Source organism: Stylophora pistillata, chromosome 8 (genome assembly GCF_964205215.1).
Source record: "Stylophora pistillata chromosome 8, jaStyPist1.2, whole genome shotgun sequence".
NCBI classification, from domain to species: Eukaryota; Metazoa; Cnidaria; class Anthozoa; order Scleractinia; family Pocilloporidae; genus Stylophora; species Stylophora pistillata.
The window spans coordinates 32,770,619-32,791,779 of record NC_142526.1 but is presented as its reverse complement, the minus strand read 5'-3'; the positions used below and the strand labels follow the sequence as shown (position 1 = coordinate 32,791,779).

Here is a 21,161-nt window from a genome sequence, read left to right as displayed (position 1 = left end):
TCTCTGTCATTAGATTGTTACGCTAGTATCTGTCGCAATTTTAGGATTCTCTTTCATTGGATTGTTACGTTAGTGTCTCTTGCACCTTAACCATCTCTTTCATTGAATTATCACGCTAGTATCTCTCGTACTTAGAGGATTCTATTTTATTGGATGGTTACGTTAGTATCTCGTGCACTTTTATGATTCTCTTTTTTAATGGATTGTTACGTTACTATCTCTCCAACTTTTACCATTCCCTTTCAATGGATTGTTTCGTAAGTATCTCGCAAACTTTTACGGTTTCCTCACACTGGATTGTTATGTTAGTATCTCTTGGACTTTTACCATTCTCTCTCATTCAATTGCTGCGTTACCATCTGTCGCACTGTTATCATTCTCTTTCAATGGATTGTTACGTTAGTATCTCCACTACTTTCACGATTCTCTTTCATTGGATTCGTGCGTTAGTATCTCCCAGACTTTTACCATTCTCTCTCATTAAATTGTTAAGTTATTTTTTCTCGCACCTGTACAATTCCTTTCAATGGATTTTTACGATTCTTTTTTATTGTATTGTTATCTTAGTATCCCGCGCAATTTCAGAATTCTCTTTTATTGCATTGTTACATTGAAATCTCATGCTTTTTTACGAGTCTTATCTATTGAATTGTTCTTTTGGTATCTCGCAAACTTTTACGATTCCCTCTTTTTGGATTGTTACGTTAGTATCTCTCGGAATTTTAAGAGTCTCTTTCAATGGATTGTTACGTTAGCTATCTCGCGCAATTGTAAGATTCTCTTTCATTGGATTGTTACGTTAGTAGAGACCTTAAGATACCCCGAAATCGGTGTACGGGTAACGGGTAGCGCCATGTTTTTTTTTCATTTTGCGATGGCGTCATCGATCTTGCACGGTAGACCCAGCCGTTTTCCCGGGGTAGACACCAGTTTACTCGTAGAAGAATTACGAGTACGAGAGCACGAGAAGGACGAGCTACATGATGGAGAAACGAGAGGGGAGTGGGCTTAAATTCCTGGTTAGATATAAGGCTATATTTAAAAAGAAGTCATTAAAATAATCAGCCTTCTGTTCGCTTTTAGTAATGATGTTTCCATTTTTATCTTGAATCGGCCCACATTTTTTTATCTTGTTGTCTTGATCTTGATCTTGATTAGTGACAGGAAGCAGATTAGAATTGGTATCACCAATAAACACAACATTCTTTCTTTTGACCTAGATCTTGTTTAGCAGACCCTGTAAGGAGCTGAAAAATGTCATATCTTTGGGTGGACGATAAAGACATTCAATTAGGGTTGACTGAGAGCGCATGGTGATATTAATCCAAACTGCTTCCAACTCTTGAATATCCCATTTGAAATCTTGATGGACAGTTAAGCTTTCTTGATAGTAAACTATATCTCCACCTCCCTTAGAGCTAGATCTATCCTTCCTTACAAAATCAAAGCCATATAGTCTCAGCAGGTTGTCAAGAGTAGATACAGTCAGACGAGTCTCTGTAATACCCAGAATATCCCATTTCACTTCATTTAAAAGGACTTGGACTTCATCTAGCTTGTTGATAAGACCGTTTATATTGATGTGCTTGTAATTTAGTTGTACGCGCGGCCTCGTAACATCAGCGCGCGACCATTAATTTTAGTTGCACGCGCGACCTCGTGACATTACGTTTTAGCTTAAGGAAACTATTATCTTTTATTAGAACTATCACAGAGACGTTTATTTACTTTAATTTAGGTGGCTGAACACAGTTTTTGATACCTGTGTTTCTTTCACCATTTTCTCTAACACCCTTGATCTCTCGGTCGCCAAAACTTGCAGGAAGCAAGATAACAACAGAAACTATGTTTTCTTTGATAGTTAAGCTGACGTATGTGTCGTTGCCATGGCGAAAAATACAAACAGGCCTTTAAAATCGGTTTTGTGTATTTGTAGAAAATCTAGTCATTAGAATTTCTTTATAATTTGCATGCAACGAGCTTATAATGATACTCACAAGTTAACACCATTTTGCCAACAATTTAACAGAGAGATCTTTAATTATCCCTTGTTGAAGGTTCACTTGGTTATCTAGAATTTCCTTTGGTAAAAATCAATTTTTTTAATACTCCAATTACTTATTTCCCAAAGTATTTTCGTGCCAAATTTCGCGGAATTCTAATGAGTGGTTCTTAAGAAATAGGCATATTTCCGAGAAAACAATCTTCCATTCAATCGCAATTTTTAGACTTATTACGCATGCGCTGCATTTAACTAGGTTCTTTCGGTAAAGCTTCGTCTACACGAGCAATTTTGATGTGGCAACTGTATGTGGCAGTTTTTATTTGCCCGTGTAGATGGCTCGACAAATATTTGTTGTTAATTTGCGTCAGTAATAATTTTGCAAAGCGGAGATGCTCATGAAAAGGAAACAAAGCAAGATGGCGAAAGTCAGAAAATGTGCCAGACGTGTCGCAGCTTTAGGCGTGTTCGTCTCATTTCATGTGGCGTCTCGTCTACACGGACAATTTTTTCATGTGGCAATTTTTATTTGCCACATAAAAACTAACACGTCAGCTTTTCAGCAAATGCAGTTGTCACATAAAAATAGGTCATTTTTCATCATCTACACGGGAAAATAAAAATTGCCACATAAAAATTGTCACATAAAAATTGCCACATAAAAATTGCCACATAAAAATTGCCACATAAAAATTGCCACATAAAAATTGCCACATAAAAATTGCCACATAAAAATTGCCACATAAAAACAGCCACATAAAAATTGCCACATAAAAATTGCCACATAAAAATTGCCACATAAAAATTGCCACATAAAAATTGCCATATAAAAATTGCTCGTGTAGACGGGGCTTAACGACGAAAAAGCTGAGAATTGTTGGTTTCTTTGCACCGTTTACCTTTCTTACATGTCTTTTTAATAAAAGATTAAGGCCCTCAATACACTGCGCCAACTATAAAGAAAAACAGCACAGATGTGCGGATACGTGTTGAGTAAATAAAATGATCGCTCTATTGACAGCATGTTTGTTTTTTGCAATCCTTGTGCGCGCGCTGAACTGCATCAGCAAAAGCGCGCGCGAAAACTGTGTTCAGTCACCTTATAAGTCTTCTGTTTGTGAATTTGCTAATACGCGCGCGCTACTTTTGTTTCTAGAAAGTTCTACCGTATCGCAAGCGCTTACGAAAACGCCGCGACAGCCCGCAGGCTGTATAAAGGTTTAGTTGTTTTTCTTGTCATACCAGTTAACGCAAGGCCTTTTAGCTAAAGCGAATTTTTAGCCGCAGTGCTTAAACCCTTTTTAATTGTTCTAGTTATAGCTGCAGCATGGTAAATATTTTACGCCTTTTTAGTTTATTTAATTAAGCAATTTGTATCGTTCTTTCTTTCATTGTGATTTTTCGTTCTGTGAAGTAAGTTAAGACTTAAAATTTAGTTTAAGCGAAAGTTTCTTACGAAATCGTTGTATTATTAATGGTAGATTGTTATTTTACCTTCTTCTAGTAACTTTTGAGTCGCATGAAATGTATTTGTATCTGATTATTTACACGATCTCATTTGTAATTTGTTTGTACTTTTAGTTTAGTTCTCACGGTGTTCGTTTAGTGAAGTAAGAAGTTGAACAAATTTTACAAACATTAGTTTGTGTACGTTGTGATTACTGGAGCAATAGCACTTACTAATACTGTAGAATGTGAATGTCTGTAAGTCAGGTTTTATTGTCCGAAGGTCCAAGGATTCCAAACATTTCTTTCCGGGTGCGAGTCTGTAGGAATTTAGGTCATTCATTCAAATCTCTCGGAGAATATGAGGTCATTTTGGTGCAGTCAGGTGTTTTTCGCTGGAAAAGGGATTGCTTGAATGATAAGAGCATTTGTCCAACTCACGGAGATGAGCTAGGAAAGTATTGGCGCCCGGCCCAGTCATGTCAGTATCCGAGTCACCGAGGAAAGCGAAAGTGACTAAAGGACACTCACGTCATCAATATCAAGGTTGCCACATAAATTTTTGACTTGTTTGGATGTACAGTTCTCATCGGATCACGTAAGTCATTGTTCATTTACTACGTATCATTACATAGATTCCTTTTTCCCTCTCTTTGTTTTTAATTTGAATGTTTGTGTTTCACAGCTATTTGCTCCACTTGTAGACGGGGTCATGGAGAGTCAACTCTCGAAGTTGTCGTAGTTTATGAACACGAAGGAAGTGTCTGGGAAAGGTTAGTTGTATTTCAATGTACTGTGGCACATGTGTATTGTAGACTTCGAAATATAAATTTAGTTGGCACTTGACGCAGGGATGAATCAATATTTTATGCTGTTATGGTATATCAAGGTGTCCCACGAGCATCCCCGACTCGGTAGCTTTCAAGTTGAGATCTGACCGCCGAAGTTGTTTCCATTTGTAAAATAAAATCTTAATTCAGTTGGTGTACGTATTGCAGACCTACCAACTGTCCAGACGCAGAAGTACTTCCTGATATATCCAGACTGAATGTCTTTGAAAGCTATGCATGGACCCCTGGTGCGTCCGCTACACTAACTGACAGTGATGACTCGAAGGAAGACCTATCGGCCACTAGTGCACTGGAAGCTTTTAATGAAACGAGGAAGAAGCTCTCTGAGCATACCTCTGGTGATATAACCCCACTAAAACTCAACTGACCAGTAAATGGAACGAAGGAACTCCGGAAAAAAAGCCAATATGCTCAGAGAAAGCCTAAGAAGCATGTAGAGTAGTATGCGATATCATCGCTCCTGAAGATGGGTCCAGCCTTTATGACTCACTGCTGTCTGAATCAGACAAGGAGCACATCTCAACTGATCTGGTTTCTTTGATGACTGCCTTTGCAGATGCTCCAACTCGCAAGTTGAAACTACAGATACTAAGTACAAAGGTAAACAGGTATCCAGTAAGGACGTTGATCAAGCTTCACGAGCCCTACGTAGGGGTTTCAAAATGGCAAATCAAGCAAGCACGTGCTCATAGAAAAATTAAGGGACTTGGGTCAATACCTGAGAAGATCATCTCTCATAGAGTACGTATCGATCAGGGAAAACTTGACCATTTCCTTTCTTTTATAAACCGCCCATATTTCTATCAAGATGTCGCATTCGGTTTGCGAACCATGACATTGAACAGCGGTGAGAAAGTGGAAATGCCTAATGTCATCCGCACGGTAACAAGATCCACTATAGTTGCGCATTACCAAAGATATTGTGAAGAAGAGAGGTTTGTGCATATAAGTAGATCGACCATGCTCAGGATTCTTGAGGTCGGGAAGCATCGCAGCGTTAATCCCCAGGTGGCCTGGATAATACAGCATCTGATGGAGTCCTAGCATTTTCAGCGTTGGAAAAGATAATTTCTCATCTAGTAAACTGTACCTCAAGGTGAGGTATCCTGTTCACTGCGCAGAAGAAAATGGCAGCCTTTGTAAAGACCATTGCAGGATTTATGTTCTCAGTGATCCGAAGGACAAGGAACTGCAGTAAAACTTACTCTCACGAACACTTGATGAGATGTGAAGAATGTGAACGTCTGAAATTCGTTATTAAACACATCGAGGAGAAAATCCAAATAAAGTGCAACAATTCAAGTATGACGGAAAGGCGAGGGGATATGCTCTACGACCTCAAACAGGCTGAAAAGGACATCTTCGAGTGGAAGGCGCACATAATGCGCTCGACGAATCAGGAGAAAGGGAAGCAGGACGTAATTCAACAGCTCGATGAGAACACTATCCTAGTAATTATGGACTGGGCCATGAAGTTCCAACCATGAAAATATCTAGACAAGCAATGTGAATGGTTCGGGAAACGTGGATTGTCGTGGCATGTGAGCAGCGTTATTTTGAAGCACGATGTCAATTTCACGACTCAACCCACGTGCGGAAAATTGTTCAAAAATAAAAAACTTTTGAAATCTGAGGGAAACCACTTTTGTTCCAATGATAGGCAATGGTTTCCTTATCCACATGCAAAGTTTAAGGTAAGATTTATTTGTGAACCAATTTCGAGTGGTCGAACATTACAGAGACACGCTCTTAAGTGAGATATATAACTGGTTATCGTCTGCGTATGCATGAACATCTAGGAGGTGTCGCTTCACTACCTCAAATAGCTTGCTTGCATAAATTGTAAGTAGCAGCGACCCCAGGAGTTATAACTTCAACTTTCACGCGCGGATTTTTGAAGAAGAAGGCTGTATCTTCAATTTAAGCCGATAAGTAAATGGATATAGGAGGTATAAGGAGCAGCTTTTTGCGCTTGACTATGGGAAAAATCGGCCATTTTTTAATTTGGTGCCGTTTTCAGAAGCGGCAAGTGAAAAAATGACTTTTTTCTGAAACACACCCGTTTCAACTTTGAAAATCGGTTTACAGGAACCTTTAGCTTTTTGAGTTTGCAAACGACTTTTTGGAGTTACATTCGAAAATGGCGCGTCTTCGATAGAAGAGCTATTGTCTTAAGCACACGCCTGTATTACAATGGCTGTCAAAACTAAAAAGACCCATTCAATGAGATGCAATGAAGATATGAAGTTCATATATTTTGAATTGCGGTATTAGATACGTATGATGTGCGATCCTCTCAGTAGATAGTGCTATTTATGCAATAGCGAAAATCAGGCCTGTACGGGACTCGAACCACTGACCTCTGCGATACTAGTGCAGCGCTCTACCAATTGAGCTAACAAGCCAACTGGGAGCAGACGGTTAAGTTGATTCGTAATAAACCCGTGAAAGTGATAAATGAGATGCAATGAATATATGAAGTTCATATATTTTGAACTGCGGTATTAGATACGTATGATGTGCGATCCTCTCAGTAGATAGCGCTATTTATGCAATAGCGAAAATCAGACCTGAAAAAAGACAGGCCTGTACGGGACTCCAACCACTGACTTCTGCGATACTAGTGCAGCGCTCTACCAATTGAGCTAACAAGCCAACTGGGAGCAGGCCGTTAAGTTCATTCGTAATAAACCCGTGAAAGTGATAAATGAGATGCAATGAATATATGAAGTTCATATATTTTGAACTGCGGTATTAGATACGTATGATGTGCGATCCTCGCAGTAGATAGCGCTATTTATGCAATAGTGAAAATCAGACCTGAAAAAAATCAGGCCTGTACGGGACTCGAACCACTGACCTCTGCGATACTAATGTAGCGCTCTACCAATTGAGCTAATAAGCCCTCCCAGTTGGCTTGTTAGCTCAATTGGTAGAGCGCTGCACTAGTATCGCAGAGGTCAGTGGTTGGAGTCCCGTACAGGCTTGATTTTTTTCAGGTCTGATTATCGCTATCTCATAAATAGCGCTATCTACTGCGAGGATCGCACATCATACGTAAATACCCATCCAAGAAAACCACTTGACTTTATATGAAATATGCACAATTACCGGGAGTTTCAAAAGTATTTTGTTGGCGCAGCTGATTCCTTCGGAAACCTGTCGCGCAATGAACAAGGAAAGCGAAACCGTCAGTGATCGGGAGCTCTTTTTCAGAGCTCTTCGAAACCCCGATCCATCCCATGCTAATCAATATAGTTCCTCCGTTTGTCAATGAAAACCATTCAATGATTCACTTCCAAGTGAACGGTGACGCTCGTTGAAGATGGAGAGAAGCTTGTGAACAGCCGAGCACAGCATTTGCGCTTCTACAACAAAGTATTCTGCCTTTTGGCTACCTAATGAATGAGTCTGCTGGCGAACGTGTTGGAAGCGCGTTAGCCGAATATATCAGGCGGTTTAGAGGAAATAATTTGGATATATCAACAAAGTTGAAATGGTAAATTGGCCACCGTAATGATTACAAAAGCTGACGTTTCGAGCGTTAGCCCTTCGTCGGAGCGAATAGAGGAATTGTGGGTTGTGTGTGCTTTTAAAGGCAGAAAATGGAGCTACGTTATTGGTGGGTGCATGGCAACGAGAAAAACATGAATAAATTAGTGGAATGAAAAGCGTTCATTGATCCCTGTGGGATTTAGACTGCCGGTTTGAAAGATGAGCTTTTGTTCAAGATTTTTACGGCTTTCCGTGCCACCTAAGTGCAAGGAAAGACCGCAGATTGCCATATGTTGCTTAGAATGATTGGGTAAATTAAAATGTCTAGCGACTGGTTTCGATGTGTCCTTGTCATTCCTTTCCACGTCTCGAAGGTGTTCTCGGTTTAGAGGAAAGAATGAACACGCCAAAAACATGGTGAAACGGAAACAAATGCGAGCAGAGACGTGGATTAACCTGGGAGAAAAGCCTGAGGAGATCGAGGAATCACCAAAAGAACGCGGCCGATCTGTGTAAAAAGATGCGGCAAAGACTGGCCCACTCTGGAAAATACTACACAGAAGTGGGAAAGAAGCAGCAATCAGACATTTGACACAAATACAGCGAGTAAACTTTGATCAAGTGTTTTAACTCTTCTAAAGAACTATTGTAAACAATGCCAAGGGAAAGCCTTCGCACAAATTATTACAAGACCTGTGAACATTAGCTACCCACGGTTGTATACACAGGATCATATCGCCCTTTGTTATTTCTATTCAGAAGGAAAGCCAAAGATGCACCCTTACGGATTAGTGAAAATGTATCGTATTTGAAAATTTTCTAAAGATTCAGGTGAAGAAATGGATAATCCCGAATCACCACCACCACCTTCACCGCCGCTGAATCGACAAAATGCCCCATGAGGTAAAAAAGCTTTTGGAAGCTTTAATTCCAAAGGGCCATGTTGGCTGACATTTAGTCGACAAAGAGAACCAAAACAAAGAGAACGTTACCTTTACGTAGTAAAGAAAAGGGATACAAGGGTATATAAAGCGCGTAAACAGAAGTAGACAATGTCTAACGTAAGACAAGGGCGAGATAGGTTTGGCCTATTTTTACGTTTATCCAAAGAATTTCAAAATCACTGCTTTCCAACTCCGCTCTTCGTTTGTATTTGATTCTATCTGCGATGTAGAGACAGATTCCACTGCCATGCCGATTGCACCTTTCGCACCTATATGACTTCTTTCAATGGATTGTTACGTTTTGTATCTCGCGCGCTTTCACGATTCTCTTTTGGTGGATTGCTACATTGGTACCTCTCGCACTTTTACGATCCTCTTTTATTGGATTATTACGCTAAAATCTCATGATTTTTTACGACTCTCTTTTATTGGATTGTTCCGTCAGTATCTCGCGCACTTTTACGATTCTCTTTTTTATTTGGACTGTTACTTTAGTATCTCTTGCACTTTTACGACTCCCTTCCAGTCGATTGTTCCGTGAACAAGTCACACACTTTTACGAACCTCTTTCATTGGATCATTTTGTTAGTATATTTCGCACTTTTACGAGTCTCTATTATTGGATTGTTCCGTAAGTATCTTGCACAATTTTACAAGTCTCTTTTCTCGGAATATTACGTTCGTATTTTGCATACTTTAACAATTCCCTATCATTACATTGTTCTGTTGCTATCTCAAGTACTTTTACGATTCTCTTCCTTGGGATTGTTACGTGAGTATCTCTCGCACATTTTACGATTCCCTTTCATTAGATTGTCTCTCGCGCCTTTACGATTCTCTTTTATTGGATCGTTACGTTCATATCTCTTGCACTTCTAGCATTCTCTTTCATTGAATCGTTACGTTAGTATCTGGCACACTTTTACGAGTCTCTTTCATTGAATTGTTACGTTAGTATCTCTTGCACTTTTTCGATTCTCTTTCATTGGATTGTTTTGTTAGTATCTCTCGCACTTTTATCATTCTCACACTTTTACCATTTACAAAACAACAATATGTCGTGAAACCCAAGTAAAAGTAAATAACCTGTTTTTAATAAGATAAACGGCAGTTAGTAAGACTACCAGCCAGTGCACAACATCACTCAATGTAACAATATTGTTTTGCTGGGTCTCACGCTCCAGAGTGACTGTAAATTTAGCACCCACGTAAAGCTGAAGCTAACGGGAGCAAACAAGTGCGTACACGTTTTTCGAACTCTCACGAGGGAACGACCATGTCTTTAGCTCTATTTCTGTTAGTATCTTGCGCACTTTTACGATTCTCTTTCTTTGGATTGTTACGTTAGAATGTCATACTTTTTTTTGTGATTCTCTTCTACTGGATTGTTCTGATAGTATCTCGCGCATGTTACGATTCTCTCGCATATTCGTTTTTTGGCTAGGCGTACAAAGCTTTGTTCAGTTTCATTTCCTTCACGTCAGACTAGGCGTACAAAGCTTCATTCAGTTTATTTCCGTCACGTCAGAAGGCATGCACTAGATTAGTCCTTTCCTAAGCACGGTTACTCAGTTGTTAGGAGTCCATCGCACTGTAAAGATCTTTCGGAGTACTTTCAGAGTTATTACAACTGTAGGAGTTGGAGTTCTTCTACGCCCGGAGTCAAGATCATACGTAAGTCACGCTTGTAATTTTCGCAGTTTGTTTCTCCTCTTTGTACACGGAGCATAAGCATAGTTTTCGTTCCTTCTGACGTAAAAATCGCACGTTTCATTTTAGTTTTCACCGTAAGTGCTGTAAATAATCGGACTAGCCTGATTTTAATAAACATTGAATCTTGCTGACCGCCTAGTGCTTCACTGTCATTCATAGGATACCCTAAAACCCCAAGGATGGTACCGCTTCCTTGGTCGGGGTACACGTTCCCCGTTTTTTCCACCTGCTGGTTTTTAGGGGTTTTCGTGTCCGGCTTTGGTGCATTCAGTTTACTTCAGTTGTAATGGACTTCTGTTATTGAATATCGATTTGGCGTTAAATAAACGGTGGCTTGGCTGGGCAACCCGCCCAGATATCAACTCTTGTGTGTCCCGTTGAGTAGTGAAAGCAAAATCTAATGTAACAATCCATTGAAAGAGACTGGTAAAAGTGCGCTAGATACTAATGTAACAATCCATTGAAAGAGAATAGTAAAAGTCCACCAGATACTAACGTAATTTTGTGGCTGGTAGCTGGTATGACGCAGCGTTTCGTCTCGGCCGAGAGACTCATCTGATACTTTTCAGCCATGCGATGTGGCTGAGACAAATTGCGAAAGCTTTAAGTTTGCCGTAGGTATCATTTCATTTTAATTCTTACGGTGTTTATATGTGACTTGGATCGAATAAAAAAGAAATCAATTCTATGTGTTATATAAGTTGAGTCACTGGAACATTACGGACGCTTTAATTATGAGCCTCTGACTCGGATGACGAATGAGAAATCACCCATCTATCAGTGGGTTAACTTAATGATAACTACCCCTAAAATAACGGAAGAGTAGTCCAGTTATTCCAAGATATGCTTTAATTTTACGATGATCATTTGATCACATTTAGTTTTAACATAAAATCTTAATTTTCATGTCGCCAAATCTCATAAAGAGGTTGCATGCGTTGTTCAACGCTGGTGACAAGAAAGAAAAACTCTTAGGGTGGTTGCACTGGACGCAAATGTAATACAGGAACTTCATGAGTTGTGTTTCAAATAATTCAATGCATGTAACTAAGGAGTTTCAGGAAAAGGGAATGGGGAAATGAAACCAAGGATGATTCATTCACTCCCCACCCCCCATTCTTCGTCTTAGTCTTTTAGGAGTATCCTACAAACACCTTTTGTCGAAATTTTTAAATTCTCTACGCGCAAAATAACCCTACACAAAAATAAACTATTCAAACCTTGAAAAGAGAGGAATAGCGACTACGATGAAGAAACAAAAAAAGGAATCTTTGATCTTTGCTTTTGTTTGCAGTCTCTCATGTAATTTTAGCAGGCGAGCGACTCTTATTTGACTTAGTTTCTATCCTAGATGACAAAGTTGTTTCCCCAAAGACTACCCAACTTTCCAATGGACCGAGAAACGTTAAATAATGTATGAAATTTTACATCTTGTAAAGGCTGCGACCATTTCAAAAGTCATAGAACCGTTTCTTTCTTAACAATTTATTAAATGTATAAACGATTTACAAAAGTACATAAAGTAATTACAGTGGTCAGAACAAAGGTAAATATAGTTAAAAGCATTGCGATAAAAAAGCATACACGTGCACACAGCTTCAGGCCAATAGCGCGGGAAAACGTGACTTAGCAAAAACGTTTTTGACTTTCATCGCCGGATAGAGTGTTGTGCGACTTTTCTCCGTCGATGGCAGGGCAAAACTTATTAGTCTTGATTGAAAATTGCTCTCTTCAGGTTTCTGTTTGCAATATGTTGTTCAGGGTACATAGGAATTAGTAAGATACGCAAAACTCTCAACTAAAACTAGCTTTTGTCTTCCAAGGACGTTTATCAAATACAATGTTACACAATTAATCTAATTCTTAGGTCAGTCTGCAAATTGGCCATGCGGAATATGTATCTCTCAAATCGTTAATAAACATGAAGAGAAAAATAAACATCAAAACTCGCACTATAGATTATTTTTGATGAATGTACCTTTAAATATATTTTTTTTTTGCCTTCTCTAATTTAAAGTTTCATCTTTTCCAAAACTTTGACCTCAATGGACAAGGAATTCCCTTCTAACTTTGACCTCAGATTATTACAAGTGATTGCGATGATGTGAACATTTTACAACCCACCTCTCCAGATGTGAGATCGGGCTGAAGAAGTTAAAATAAACCCTTTTTGGAATGTCAGGATATCGGCCAATTGATTAGTGTGTACAAGTTCAAATTTCTGTTTTTTATCTCTTGCACTGCTCTGTCACCTACGCTGTTTGAACTTCATAGCAGTTATAGTTGAATTGTGGAAAGAAGAAAAATTTTGATTACAAGGTAATTAAGCATGAACAAGGGGCTCTCTCCTGGTAACTCATCGCCCTGAGGTTTCAAAGTATTCCGAGCATGCCGCTAAATCTTTTCTTGCCATATCATGTTCATATTTTTCTATTGATTCGTTTGACCGAACAAAAACTATATTGTTATTTTCATTTCAGAATCGTCTCCCTCCGCATCAGCCCCAATGTTTTGAATTCCAATCTCGATAGCATCTCTCTTTTCATGCTCAGCATTAACTGTTTCGTTTTCAAACTTCTGGTTGGCTAGGTTGGCGTTGTCTAACGGCTCGGTTTTCTCCTGAGGTGGCTTGAACGATACACTCATGGGAAGACCACATTGATTTGTTCCATTGACAGATGATAATTTTGGGCTGGTTTTTGCTCCATTGCTATCCGTTCCAGGGACTTTGCTGCCCATATCCAGACCAGTGTCCCTCACCGCGGGTGGTCTGACAACAGTTGGTCTCCAGCAGAGTAAAGACAGATAAACGGGCAAGATACACAATCCATGTAGAAGGCCAAGCACGACAATACCGAGGAACATTCGGAAGAATATTCGGAAGATCTCTGAAGAGGCAAACGCAAGTACGACCATTCCAAGGAAAGTGCTGAGTCCTTAGAATAGCAAGGAGATATGAGCATTTACATATTGTAGTCATTTTGTCTTCCAAAGGCTTTATATTAAGTCAGATTTTACAATAAAGAATCGCTAGTGTTTTGACACTCGTACAGGAAATTGTGTAAGAAAAGTAACGGGCGTAAGCACTAACACACCCATTTATTCAAGTATTTCAATGTAACTCTTAGAAACTGATGTAAAGGAAAATATTAGGTGGTTCTTTGAAAAAGTTATCTAGCTCCTGACTTACCTCCCATGAAAACACTCGCACCGATAGTACTCAGAGCCTCCACTACTCTCTTGTTAGCTGTTTCCTCGTTTGATGTAATGTACGCATGCGCAACATGTGCACTGTAATCGACTGCAAATCCAACAGCCATAACAAGGTTAATCATTGACACAGAGTTCAATGACACGTCCCATATGACCATTACGCCAAACAGCTCGCATATCAGGGCCGCAAAGTTAAGAACCACCAGGAGCGTCACGGTGAAGTCCACCAGAAAAGGACTTGTGACAATTAACACTGCTAGGGCTGCAATTATCAAGTTCCTCATGGTTTCTCTGGACGTGATAGCGTACTGTTCAAAAAATATAAAAGATCGAGCGATTGGAAAGGCATCCAGTTTGGACTTTTCAGTTACGTCCTTGCGAATTGAAGTCATTGCGTCCTTCTGGAACGTGGAGCTGCCGGAGTTCTTCAGAAAGCCCATGATACGCGATGCTTCTATTCTTGTACCGTCGTCGGAAAGCTTTAAGTCCTGGCTGAAGTAAGAAAACTCGGGAATGCGAAGGAAAGTTGTTAATTCAGGCAGAAACTGTGGACCAGTAATGTTTTTCTTAACGCTTTTGGCATATCGAGAAAAGGTGTCCATCCAGGACAGTGATAGGTTTCTGAAATGTTTATTTTCCGTGACAATGTTTGTAAGCGCTCTAATGTGTTTCTGGGTGGAGTACATCTCATAATCTACGCTACCAGTTTCAACGATGCTCACTCCAAGGGACACCTCAAAGTGTTGTTCTTGAGCGGTCAAAAATCGCTTCAGGTAAGATTCATCCTTCGCTAGGATTCTTCTGTCAAACGTCTCGTTCACCTGGGTTACTCCATATATTCCGGCTGCGAGCAGTGACATTGAAAACAAAAGAACGATGACTTTTGTCACTGGAAGCGTTAAGAACTTGGCCCAATACTCCATTGCTCGGTTTGACGTCTGTTTAATAGGTTCGTCCCAGGCTGGCTTTCCCTCCTTTGGTTTAGGCACCAGGCAGAATGGGAGGCAGTCTCGGCGACCGGATTTGATTCTTCTTACGTCGTAGGACATAATTGCCACCAAGCATGTAACAATCAACAGGAATGATAAGGTTACTGTCAAGGCGGCGTAGATGCAGAAATACCTAGGAATACAAAAAAAAAAAAAAGAGACTTACATATACAAACCGCAAGACTGATTCCAACACTATGCAAGCTATCTGAGAAATAGTAAACATATAATTTTAGAGAGAGGAGAAAAATAGTAATTAGATCATAACGAATTTTATTCCGAAATAAAACACGTACCTTTGAGAAATAAATAACTCTCCAAAGTAAAATTCAATTATCGATTAAAACCCTAACAGTATTCCCAGTAAGATTCCATGTGATAGACATCCCTAAAAACAACTAAGTGAAACTCCTTTTGCTTTCGCGTGGGCAATAAATTCAAAAGCGATAAAAAACTTCCTTAAAAACAATATTGAAGGGACTTACCTGATAGCTGGAAATGAGGTTGAGGTGCTGACCACAAACGCTACTAAATCCGTCATAGTTGTCATGGTGACGGTTGATCCTGAGTGCATCATAACCGCCTTGATCTTTGCTGTCGTTGAAAGGTCACGCGGTTGCCGATCAAGTTCGTCCACTATGATGAACATGTCGTCGATGCCGATTCCAAGAACGAGGAACGGTAGCACTCCAACAAGACTGACAAAGGGAACGCGGAACCACATACCAAGGCCGAGTCCAGCCAAAATACCGAGGGCCACCGTAAAGACTCCTGCGTTAGCAAGCAACGTATGACCGTTCAACGGATTTAAGAACTTTCCCAGCATTGTGCAAGCAAAGGAGATCATAAGGGTGAAAGTGATTGACACCAAAGTGACGTCGGACCCAGTACTTTCAGCAATGGCATCGTCAAGGCTTCTTTCACTTGAGAAGTGGACTTCGTAGCAGGACAGATCATCTCTCAACGATGAGACTTTGTCAATGAAGCTCTTCTCCCAATTAAGAACTTTCTCGTTCATGTCGTCGTCACTGGGGTCACGGACCAGATACACCATTTGTAATGCTTTGGCGCCAGTTACGATTCCACGTTTTCGAGTAGCATTGCCAAACATTCGGTTAAAGTTGAACCAGAAAGGGCGACCATTTCGCATGATCAAGCTTGTGTTGTTGTATGCTCTGCTCAGTTCATGTTGGACCTGTTTTATGTCCTTGTCAATCAATAAAGTTTCGTTGAACTGCACGAATTCCAGTGGGTTGATCATAACGCAGTCTTCTGGTGACTTGGATTGGTTCCCCGACAGAGTGACACAGAAGTCGGAATAAGATTCCAATTCAATGACTGCGTTGTGTGCTTGAAAGGCTTGTCTCAGACACTCAGGAGATAGAACATTAGGATGGCCAGGCGATGCCACCAAAAGGACGATTTCTTCTCGAAAATTGACTCGAAAGTATCTTTCGGCAGCTTCCAGGTCATCTATGGCCTTGCTTGTTTGGGGGATAAACAGTTTTACAGTTCTGTTTTCTGCTTCAAACCAAATAAATCCCACGGAACAGACACTGACGAACACAAGACATATCTGGATTGTTATCAGTGGATGTTTGGCGATTCCTGCACCAAACCAACCAAAGAAGCGTTCTAAACGACGTAAGTACCAGCTGCAGACCGAGGACCAGAAACTACATGGATTGAATCGTCGAGGAAAACAGCACCTGCGATCCAAATAAAAATTTGCCATGAAAGTTTCCTACCCATTTTTTAAGTTTTCAATTAGTAACTGTCGATGGCGTGTCACCGTTACTTCGTCCATAACAAACAAGCAGTAACGTCTCAACTTTCTTTGTTTAGTTTTTGTAAATCTTAACTCAGGCACCGCACGACTGGCGCTACAGAAAGGGCTTATAAATATTACGCTCCAGTCTGACGAAATATGGTTCGAGTCCACGCCAAATTGTTTCTTTTTTCATCTTCTTTTTCTTTGCTCTTAGTTTTCCATTTTTGGTTTCCATTTACATTCTTCTTCAAAGGTTACGTTTTTCTGGCTCCACTCGTAACGTGACCATTTGTCGTGCCGAGAGTAACTATAAAGCGAGACGCCGGAGTAGATATCAAATCCAACTATTTCGACCTTGTTACTCTTTTAATCTGTTAAGTTTTCTCGGACCGTTTTTGTATCTTTATCTGATATTTTCTTCTCTCTAACTTCCACCTCCGTTTTAATATTTCCCAATCAGTATTTTTTCGGAAGAATTCGTACTCTTGAAAACTCATGACCTTCAGTGATGTTGATAGGTACAAATTTCTAAAATAGTTTCTCACGACCTTCTGTGTTCGATATTTTGCAATTAGTGCGTTCATTAATAATTTTCTGGGCTTTGCACTCACTTGAGTGAAATTTTCAGGCTCTGAAGCTAGCACGCATTCAAATATATTCACAACACTCGTGCAAAATATGACAAAAGATCAACCTGAACAATTCGATTTGAGATGCTCGTGGTAAGTTTGAAATGCACTCTCTTACTAATCCAATTCGACCCTTTCTCAATATAAAAACACTGAACTACAAAGAAAAAACCTAAAAAATCGCCGCCAGCAGATACCTGTTGTGGACTACGAGGCCGTCGTCCGCGTTCAACTTCTCATCCAATGCACCACAATTAATTTCCGCGCTTCTTGAATCCATTGCAACGAGTAGATACGAAAGAATCTTCACCTTCTCAGTTTAACAGAAAGTTGTTTTCATTGCATTTTGCCGATTTTGATTTAGCTGCTTACTTTACTGGCCTTATATATAGAGAGGAAACAGCAAAACAGGAACTAGACGTTTCTTCCAACCGACCTTCCTTTCGAAAACATCACGTACGATTATGGCTTTCAGACGTGTTGAAACGTTTCCTACCGGACGTCAGAGTAAGTTCGGATTTAGAATTGATTAAAACGCCAGTCTCTTGAATTGTTTACGGGTAACTTGCAAATAATTTCAAAATGACTAATTACACTTAGTACAAACCAAAAAACGTTACACTTTGGCAACTTAAAACTTTGGCAAATGAAACGGCACCCGATCTGTGAAAAAAGTGATCGAATCAGTCATGCATGAGTCTACAGTTGTATTGAAAAAAATCGTTCTATTAAAAGATGAATGTCTGCGATGATTAATTTGCATTATTAATACCTCTTAAAGTGCTACTGAAACGTAATTTTCATATCCGAGATTTTTGCAAAATAATAGAGTTTGAACGTTATTTGCAAACGCTGTGTACTTTTTTTGGGCCAACGCATAGCCGAAAGTACATTTTTAACCATTCGAAGTTGACCGGCTGAGATCAAAATTGGCGGCCATCTTGGCGCGGCCAAAACAGCCCTGTGACGTCACTGGTTGTGTACTTCTGTGAAAGAAGGGTAAAAGCATGGAGTGTGGCTTGCATGTTGGGAGGCCGAAAAAGAGGTTTTCGGGCAAAATGCCATCCTAGTCTTATTCATCGGCGGCCACATCGTCATCTTGGCTATCTGTGAGAGGTTCGCCTGGATAGGGAGCAAAATTCCCGACTGATACCGAGAACGAATCTCTACCAGTCTATTTAGTTAATCGGTAACTGACGAGATCCACAAGATTAGGATCGAAACCGCGGTCTTGCCTGACCATCTACAGAAAATGTCGAAAGGCATTATAACGGCAGATGGGCTACTAAACGCCCCGGGCCAAAGCAATGCCATTCAGAGAATGAAGAAAACATGGAAGCCTCATACGACACCGCCACTCAAGATGATCTACTCGGCAAGTCTGAGGATAACGAACAAATCCCTCTGTACCAAATGCCTAGCAGAACATGCCCAGAACCCCTACAATATAAGGCGAGGGCCAATATAAGAGCGGACGAGGATTTCAAAAATGAGATAAAGCAAATCCTTAACAACGCGGAGCAAGAAACAGTAAAGGCGATCATGTGCTTCTATGAACGTGAAATCGGTCGTTTTCATACCGAAATAAAGAAAAGAAAACGAGCCAAAGCGGCTGGAACACTGAACACTAAGAACTGTAGAACGATCGAATCAGTGCGCGTGGCGCAAGCTGAAAGCAATCAAGACAACTTAACGATCGAGACAGTCAAAAAAATAGCTGTACATCTACAAAGGCGAACGATTCGAAAAAGACGCAATCCCTGATGTGCGTACTCAGTGCCACACATAAAGCAAATTCTCATGAAAAACTGGCATTTAATAGAAACACAACCACTACTGAGCGAACTATACAAAAATCCGCCGCTCGTATCTTACAAAAGAGGGCCGTCGCTCAAAGACATACTCGTTGGGGCTAAACTTTGAATAGGCTACTCTAAACACACGCTTGGGAGTCGTGTAGGCCTGTCAACTCCATTTTACGCCACCATCTTCCTCTTCGCTACTGGAGACAACTTCGCTTCGTTCAGAAGAAGATTCACTTGACAAAACTTCAATATCTGCCATCTCCTTCGCCCACGAATACAAACAAACAGTGAGTGAAATAAACCACGCTATCGGAGTGAACACAACCAGTGACGTCATCAATCCATCTCGCTCGGTACCAGGGCCCGGACATGGTTTTGTGTAAAATTTTTGATTTGAACGGTTAAAAAAGATATCTTTCGCTTCTTTTTGGCCAAAGCAAATTATCTCATGATGATCAGCATATTCAACACTACAGGTTAGAGCAAATATTTCAGATACGAAAATTTCGTTTCAGTAGCACTTTAAGATGTTTCTTTTGTTTTTAGACGTTCGGTGCATCATATTGTGCCAATTCGGTTTCAAAAATTCTCAATGCTCTTTATTTCCTTTTCAGATCTATGTATTTATAGTCACCTCAATATGTGGAGAGTCAACATTAAGCCGTAGCTGCAATGAATTTAATCTAAAATTCGCCTTCATTCGTCTGAAAGTCAGTACTTCCTACTAGCTACGCAGATACAAATCTATAGGGGAATCCTTGTTTACAATATTTGCCTCATTAGCATAAGCAATTCAGTTTCTGATGGAGCTAAAAATAAATCAGTTCTGAATATCGAAAGGTCAAAGTAAGATTAACTCGGCCAATGAATACGAGCCTGAGGCATTGAATACTTTTTGTGCAACACGGGTTTAAAAACTCAAAATTTTACATAGAATGTATGAGCTCATTAGCGCTTTTGCCACCCAGAAATTTTGCAGTTTTTGATGGACTATTTCTCCTTCAATATTACACCCCAAAGAGCTAAGAATTTCACCATGTACTCAGGTTTTCTGGCTCTTTAGTTGCCTGAAGTCAATTTATATCTAACATGCTTCCTTCTTTGCGCAAAGCCGTATGCAAATGAGCTAAAATGTAAACAATGACGTCAGCATGAATCCGCCTTTTAGCAATCGTGCCTTGGTCACGCGAGCCCTCATTGGCTTCTTTTGATAGTTACCATGGTGCAATGACAGTTGGGATAAATGATTACGTCTCATATTGCCGCTTGCGGACCAAGCGCAAAATGGTGCGATTTCTGGGAATAGCTCTGAATTGTTTTATTATCAACCATTTTCATCTCCGTTTCTGTAACTATGTGGAAATTCCCTGCGCCGTGCTCATCACTAAAAGGAACAGAATCTATCGACTGTAAGTAAACCGATTTACTGTTGTGTTTTTACATAGATTCGCTTACTGCTTCCATGTCGATCAATGAGCTATATCAATATCGTGAGAGGAAAATATTGCAAGTAATAACGAGAGATGCGCGCCAAATCTCTTCTTTTCTTTTCAGGTATTACGTCTAAAGGAAATGCTTTCGATATCTGTTCGGATTACAACGACGAGGTTGAAAGCAACTTAAAGTTTGTCCGCTGAAATCGATTTAAAGGTGCAGAAATCAAACAGGAACTCTCAGTTTGGTCTCAGTTGGGACACATCTTAGCCAACTTGAAGGGAATACTCTAATAAAATACATCGTTTTTAGGATCTGAGAGAAGGTGCCCATGTTCTAAGTCTTTCTTAACAAATAATTCTGGTCACCTACCTTAATTGTCTCGACTTTGACTCTTTGAGGGGAGCTGATTTTGGCTCTTTCATTATGACCGGTACGCGAGACTCGTTGGCAAGTGTAGCTGAGTCAAACTTACATAGAAACTCATTGATCAATTTATCCGTTTCGCTGCATTTAAACTCCTGCTTTCCATTGTTTGTCAAAACCTTCCGCTCTTAAACTGTCGTTTCAGCATCTGGGAAGTCACGGTCATCCTATCTTAATTAGTCAAGTCTGTTCTTTATCAGTCACGTTTACCTATTGTTTGACTTCCGTATTTCTCAGTAAGGTAGTAAAGCAAAATACAGTGGATTAAAATGAAAACGAATCTCCCTTCTTCCTTGATTTTTTTAGAGTAACTTGAACAGGAAACGGCACTGTCCTTCAGCTATATTTCTAACCCCCTATTTATCAACAATTAATGTTCTGAACTCGATATATCATTCGGTGAAACATCCGGAAAGAATTCTATACACCCGGTGGTTTTATCT

At 40.0% G+C, this 21,161-nt stretch overlaps 1 protein-coding gene and 1 long non-coding RNA gene across 3 annotated transcripts; one reads left to right on the top strand and one right to left on the bottom strand.

Annotated features, from left to right (window-relative positions):
* Positions 1-11,920: 11,920 nt before the first annotated feature.
* Positions 11,921-21,161, bottom strand: LOC148725894 (patched domain-containing protein 3-like). Of its 2 annotated transcripts, none has more exons than XM_088730009.1 (4): positions 20,665-21,161; positions 15,139-16,362; positions 13,642-14,786; positions 11,921-13,387 (listed from the first exon to the last, which is right to left on the bottom strand). In XM_088730009.1, exons 1-4 carry the CDS (start codon positions 20,715-20,717, stop codon positions 12,909-12,911), a joined length of 2,901 nt encoding a protein of 966 aa, XP_088586135.1. In that variant the 5' UTR covers positions 20,718-21,161; the 3' UTR covers positions 11,921-12,908. The 2 variants fall into 2 exon arrangements, with proteins under 2 accessions (XP_088586135.1, XP_088586134.1); XM_088730008.1 differs by lacking the exon at positions 20,665-21,161 and adding an exon at positions 17,251-17,588.
* LOC148725895 (uncharacterized) lies at positions 17,695-20,606 on the top strand. The gene is made up of 3 exons (XR_015990538.1): positions 17,695-19,334; positions 19,473-20,267; positions 20,413-20,606. It is a non-coding gene; the product is annotated as an uncharacterized LOC148725895 (long non-coding RNA).